The 7,089-nt window shown below is 43.7% G+C and overlaps 1 protein-coding gene across 2 annotated transcripts in view; it reads right to left on the reverse strand.

The window, feature by feature from the left end:
* LOC138611516 (adenylate cyclase type 1-like) overlaps positions 1-6,314 on the reverse strand; it is a 38,698-nt gene extending 32,384 nt beyond the window's left edge. For both annotated transcript variants that reach the window (XM_069684678.1, XM_069684677.1), the window contains exons 1-3: positions 5,335-6,314; positions 663-812; positions 249-367 (exon numbers count right to left, since the gene is read on the reverse strand). In XM_069684678.1, coding sequence (XP_069540779.1) covers positions 249-367; positions 663-812; positions 5,335-5,943 — 878 coding nt within the window. In that variant the 5' untranslated portion in view covers positions 5,944-6,314. The remainder of the gene's footprint in view (positions 1-248; positions 368-662; positions 813-5,334) is intronic.
* Between the last annotated feature and the right edge of the window lie 775 nt (positions 6,315-7,089).

A 7,089-nucleotide genomic window follows, 5' to 3' on the forward strand; every position in this document is an offset into this window, starting at 1 on the left:
TGGGTCAGATCACTCTACATTCAGTAGCCTTCAGGGTTTTCTCCAGAGGACATGTTTGGTTACGTTATCCAGCTCCTTTTCAGCCTGCACTGTAATACACTGAGATCGCGTTTCTGCCACTATTTCAGCTGAAGAAACTCCCATGAGGAGAAAAGAATCACTGCTTAAAGTGGTATTAGTTAGGTTAAAAGAGGTTTAATCATCACTGGGGCTGGGCTGTCTGTATTGTGTGGATGTGAGGATCCTACCTGACATTGTCATGGCGCTGGATGTAGATTTTGTGAAAGATCCTTTCTGGGGGCTTCAGGAAATCCTCTTTCATCTCCATAGCTACGTTCCTGGGCAACAGACTCATTAGCAGGCGCTCCTGTGTGTGCACGTGTGTGTGTGTGTGTGTGTGTGTGTGTGTGTGTGTGTTAAAGAGAGAGATAAAAGAAGTTTAAAATTTACATTTATACAGTCAACAGAGCAAAGTTATCACAGGACAAAGTGTTAGTCGCGATAAGAAATGTGCGAGACAAAAAGGCATGAAATCTAACAGAAATGAATAATGTGAATAATGTGTCGAGGTGACTCACGGCACAAGAGGGGGAGGGGGGGTTGCAGAGGGGAAAAAAGAGACACATCTAATTTTCAAATCGTCTCCGCTCAGGTGCCAGTACCTGTTTCTCGTTCTCGTCCTCCATGCGGAGCCGCTCCTCGATGCAGTTGCGCGCCTGCAGGAAGGCCTTCCTCTGGGCTCGTTCTGTCAGGATGCGCACAAACAGCCCTGACAGGTTGACACTGGTGAACAGCACCGTGTTGGCAACCAACTGCAAACACACAGAAAAAACATCCAACAGTCAGTCTGACGTGAGTTTTCAGAATGATGAATGAAAAGTTAGAATTTATTTTCACACAATAAATCTAATTCAATTTAAATGATATTCCATGTTTGTCTGCGTTCACTGGTGCACAGTATATTCTATATAGTGTACATGTATGCTAACATCCTGTATGTGCATCATACAGTCATTAAACCATTAACTATGTAGTTTTCTAAGTTTCTTGTAGGTGTGTTTTTAAATTGTTTATGCTTTGATACAGCCTTTTTACTTTCATCATATTCAACATATTTTCAGTCTTTGCATCGTTCACAGTTTTGTTATTAACTCTCTTTTAGTGTTGCTACGGAAGCCCTAAGCAGACATACATTTTATTTACTCTGTTTTCCCATAATAACGAGTAATTGTTTGTTGTTTTCTCGAGATCTGTACATATTTATCTCGTTATCTCGATATAACAACGCTGCACCACCGTAACTCGTATCAGAGTTGCAAATCACAAAACAAACATAGATATCGGCTTAATTCAGCTCATTAGTGTGGCCAATGGAAGCATGGCATGTCTGTGATGTCACAGAGACCAGAGTATTGTTTTGTTTTCTAGATAGTTAATAAAAATATAAGACGGGATCTCGAGGATCTTGTTATCACGGGACAATGGAGCAAAAAAAATGTATGTCTGCTTAGGGCTTCTGTAGTTTTCCTTGTTTTTTCCCGTTTATTGTGTGTGTTTCTGTTTATTAGTGAAATAAAGTTATATTGAATTTAAGTATATATATTGAATTCTATTGAGGATTACATTTTGAATATACACCTTGGTATTACTGTTCTTACCACAGCTTTCACTTTATCCTTTGCAAATGTGAACATGATCGCAGACTAAGCACATAACAACAGACGCCCTCCTGTATGACAGATGGATGAGAGGGTGGTGGGTCTGTTTATTTCTCTATTTCTGTCTGTGGGGTCTGTGACATTAAAGCATTTGAGGATCCGTGCTCCGGTCCATCCATCACAGCAGACACGCAGCAGCATGACTGTTTTAACCTTGTGCAGGACACAAAGAAAAGAGTGTTTTTTTCTACTTCACTGAAGTCAGCTGGCTGTGCACAAACCAAACAAGGTCCTGTGCTCACCTCCAGACTGAACACCAGCAAGCTGTCACCCGGCAAGGTAATTATATATTCCTCAGAATAAAGGGATTTATTCTCTTCATATCTTAGGTCATTCATCATGAGTGTTTTCTACAAGTGGAGTCAACTGAGCACATTTGACCTCGAGAAAAGCCATGAGAAATTACACTTCACTGGTTAGAAAATAAAGTGTAATTTCAGGGGCATTTATGAGCATCATAAATACACTGTCAGTGCTTCGTATGATACACACACATCCTCTCGAATTTAACACACTTACACCGCCACAGACAGGCATGTTTCCCAGGCATATGAATAATGGATTGCCTTGAAAAGACAGTTTCTGGCAGCAGCAGTCTGCCTTTGTGCTTGGCAGCCGTGCTGGCAGCTTCGACACGTTCAGACGATGCTCAAGTTACTTTTCAGCCTTGAGTTAGTAAATGTGGACATGTGAGTGGAGTGGTGTAAAAACACTCACTCCTCTGCCTGCCAAAAACTGACCTTAATGTGCCGTACTCACTCTCACTGCTCCCAGTAGCTTTACACAGTGAGAAAATTAAAACAATTACACAACTTTTATTATCTATTATAATTATTTTCAAAGCTTCCAAAGGTGGTGAATGCAAACCTTTAGTACTGTATTGTTCATTTGTTAAAGAGGGGTTTCATGTAGTTGTTACTCTACATAATGTTAATAATGGGCAGTAAAAAAAAGACTGGTTACATTTATTGTTAAGTTTAAAGTAATAATCTGGAAGTTTTTTATTCAAATAAATGTCTGTTAAGTATCTATCACCGAATGAGGACACACAATGGTGATTGAGCCAATGGCCCACTGATGAAAGCCTTTGCATTTACAGTATATAGTTTTTATGGACTGGGTGTCTGTGGCGCCCAGTTAGTGATGCATTTTCCATCACCCAGCAGTGATTGGTCTGCCAGAGAGGGTAGGTGGAGCTAAGCGGCTGCTTTTCCAGTCTCTGCAAGTGTTGCAAGTAAACAGTAATCTACTATAACTGAACAAACAAAGAAAAGATCGATGACTACAGATACAACTTCAAGAAAAAGAAACAAATTTGACACTCAGATGAAGGCAAACAGGGAAGTGAACGTCCAACCGGAGCCAACCGTGGACGTCACTCATGCAATACTGTCTGGATATCTGGGAAGTGTGCGCCTGCAATCACCGTCTATCGCCACAGGTGCCGCCAAAGAGAACGAAACTGAGATCTTCGAGATTACCACTACAGGTGTCATTATTATAGTAATATAGTGTAAAATGGACCGCACATATAGCACTTTCTACTCTTCAGACCACTCAAAGTGCTTTTACAATGAATGCAAAGGCTACTTTGCTGATCTCCAATCAGGAACTATGCACATTCATATCTGTGCAGGTTGGGGCTCAGTGCCCAGGACGCTTGGAACATGTGACTGTAGCAGTCGAGGGATTGAACCGCCAACTTTCTGATTGAGAGACGACCAACTCTACGCCGGGCTACAGCCACCCCTAATGTAAATGTGCTCAAAGTTGGAATCTTATATAATAGTTTCTCCTTGTTGTTTTATGTGTTGAGACAATCAAAGTTGTAAACAAAGGCCGTGTAACATTTTATTACTATCAACTCTTTTTGTGTCTCTGCAGTGTGGTGCTGAAGATCAGGTCTATTTCAGGCCTGTGGGCTGAATCTGGCCCTTTAACAACTTCAATCTGACACTTTAGTCATAGTATTTAATGTGATTTGATTATTTGAAGAACATTTTATTAGTTGGGTAGTTTGCCCAGTCATTAGTAATGGCTGTTGTTAGGCAGAGAAATGTGTATTTTAGTTTAAAGCTCAAACACATGCTGCTTAAGGAGAGAGAAGAACAACCTGCTTCTCTTAGATAAAAAAAGGAGCATTTTTAACACTCTAGCTTTAGGAAATATAAATGTGTTCTTCCTTTAAATGTGGCCCTTCTAAAAAAGGTCATTTAACAGCCCCGGTCTATATTTCTGACAGACGCTGTTCAAAACATGTTCAGCTTGTACTCTTTAGGACAACACGACTCAGAGCTGAAGACCTGACAAACTAGAAATAACCTATTCTTCAAGTTCAATCCTCCACACCTCTCGCCTCAGTAATAAGATACAGCAGGTAGACTGAGTCTTGAAAGCAGACAGCTCTGTCGGCTGAGTGCCTGGGACCTAGGTGGGTGGTTGGTGCAAGCCTGGGCCGCGCGGGGTCATGCCACACAGCTCATCTCTAAGCTTAATGGATTAGCTATCTCTGGTAGTACAGCTAACACTGTCCTTCACATGGCTATGCAGGTATCGCATAGCCTACATACAGGGGAAAACAATCTCCCCTGCAAATACCGCTGTCATCGTCCGAGGGCGCCGATGAGCTGATCACATCTCAATTTCCAAGAAATGCACAATCTTCACGTCACGAGCTGCACGGAGGCAGAGGCAGAAATGTTCCATTACCGCTGGAGGGTTTGACTGATGTGACATATCTTCTCTCCTCACACCTGATGACAGTCAGAAATATGAATGTGTGTGCGCGTGTGTGTTAGTGTGTGTCTCTCACCGTGACAGAAAAAAGGTACAAAGAAATAAATGTACAGAGAGTGCTGTACCAATTTCTATTTCAGCTCTGAAATGGCATGCATGACTTTGTCCTCTTTTTTTTTTTTCTCATAACTGAAGCATAAAGTGTGGTGAAAGTGTGTGTGTGGTTTTATGTGTGTGTGTGAGCCTCTGTTTGCCCTACTTCTTGTGCTTGCAGGATGTCACTCTGCTTCTTCATTCCCAGCCGGCTCCTTTGGGGACTGAATCATGTCTACAGGGAAACAATCATGGGCATGCAGACTGCTTTGCTCATTCGTTTTTTTCTCTTGTTTGTTTTCTTTTTTTGGAGGCCTTTAGGTACTCACCACAACAGGTGTATGGATATTTAATTGTGCTCTATGAGTTGTCTTAACTTATAACTGTAAATCCAACATGTAGAATGACTTCCATGTGTGGTATTTCAGTGTTTAAATTGGACGATAGAAAGTGTTCAAGCAGAAATGTCTCACTTTGAGCTTCACCACCACATGCCACTTTAAGTTAACATCAAACAGCTGACATGAGCTCGCTTCTCTCTTTTTATTTTTGGGGAACAAAAACAGTTCTTGGCAGAATTATACTTGAGTCAAATTTGATCAAAGCCTGAGCAAATCCCATCAAGTCTAACCACAGGGAGCTGTCCTTGGTGCTGAACTGGGCTCTTATTAGTGTGTTGGGCTGCATCGGTCAATGTTCTATGTTATTGTACTGCATGTAATTGCCTATTAATGGCAATCAAATATATACACAACTACTAAGCACACTACGATGGACGTGCACGTACCGTTCTCCATAGTTTCTGTGTCTTCATCGTGACAGAAGTGGCCGTCACAATCAAATGCGAGATGGACACCATTATTCCCAGCACCACAGCCAGCACAGTCCGCACAGGCAGGAGCGCATAGGCGACGAAGGTGACCAGGATGAGCTGCCACATGCCCTGCTCCGGGGACGTCGGCGGCTCCATGCCCATCGCGCCCAGCGAGAAGGGGCAGCAGAGGAAGGAGAAGGTGAAGCCGAAGAGCAGCGTCAGGTTGACGATCTGTTGGAGCTGAGTCACCTGCAGGTACTTGACGTTAGTTACGATGAAGAGGGACACGAAGATGACACAGTGCACCGGATGGGACCCCTTGGAGATGGTGAGGCTGGGGCCGGACAGCAACTCCAACACGGCCAGTGTGGAGGACATGAAGATGAGCACGGCCAGGGCTTTTAAGGTGGAGGTCTGCTCCAGCTTCAGGTTGTAGTTCTGGAACAGGGACTCGAGCTCCTTGCAGTCGAACTCGTCCTCGCACACGATGGTGGTCAAAGGGACGCCCGGTGGACAGTGACTTCTCTTCCGCCTGGTTTTGACTTTCTGAAACGGTATTTCCTCCATGTCAGTGCCATTCATAAACTGAATACCTGCTCACAGCTTGAGGTCAAACGGAACACACCGGATCCCGGAGCCAACGAGGGGAAAAGACGCGCACAAACAGCAGAGCAGGCTGGAGGCAGAGCGTCCCAGATCGCCTTTAGTCTGACCGGTGGACACAGACGCGCTCCACACACTATCCACAGGTTGAATTGTGCCCTTTAGAAAGACCAGCTTCCGAACACGTCTTCATTTCTCTTCTTTATTCCTGCCTGCCAAAGAAATCTAAGAAAATTTACGCGTCCGTTTCAAGGAGAGCAGCGCACACGACGTCTAAAAGCTTTTTTTTTTTTTTTTGCGGGGCTCAGATAGGATCACGCCTGCGCATTATGAGGTGAAGATAAGACAGGTCTCAGCTACTCAACGCACAGTCAAGACGATTTGACTGTGAGCTGCAGAGCTCCCCTCTTACTGAACAGAACATACATCAAACATAATGGCAATGTTCTTTTCTTTCCCACCTACACATGGCATGTTTCCACCATTACAGCATGCGTAATTAGATTCATTTAAAAACATACACTCATTTAATTATGCTCTTCCTTTTCCTGCCTCCTTCCCTCACATACACGAGGAGCACAGTTTACAGATTTAATAATTTAAATAGAATTAATACTGTAAATAAATTCTATCAGACCCCGATTCATGAAATTCCCCCACCCTGGCAGCTCTCCTGTGTTTCCCTGGCACACACACTAACATGCCTGCATACCATTCAGCATCATATGATAACTGTGTTTGCCAGTGAGGCAGCCACCCTCAGCACCACCACAGCACCCCGCTTGGCATTCAGAGGAGGTGGTGTCTCATTCATTACCAGGGGAACATTAGTCATCCGTCACAGGCTGCCGTTGCCATGACCCGTCCGTGCCAGGGAGGGTGTAAAGAAAGAGACAGATGGATGGCCCATGCCAAAGTCCAGCACTCCAACCATGCTACCCGGACACTCTCATGCCTTCTGTCCCCCCCCCTCTCTAATAGCTCCATCCCTCTCTCTCTCACAGCCTGTTAGTATTCTAGCTCTCAGTGATCTAACGCAGCTTTTGAATGAGTGTAAATACAGTGTGACAGGTAAACAAAGAGAGATAAATGGATGGGGTGTAGTGAAAATAGAAACAGAGGAGT

This window comes from Semicossyphus pulcher, unplaced genomic scaffold, assembly GCF_022749685.1.
Source record: "Semicossyphus pulcher isolate SPU_LCO1_2020_fin unplaced genomic scaffold, fSemPul1.0.p SCAF_7, whole genome shotgun sequence".
Taxonomy (NCBI): Eukaryota; Metazoa; Chordata; class Actinopteri; order Labriformes; family Labridae; genus Semicossyphus; species Semicossyphus pulcher.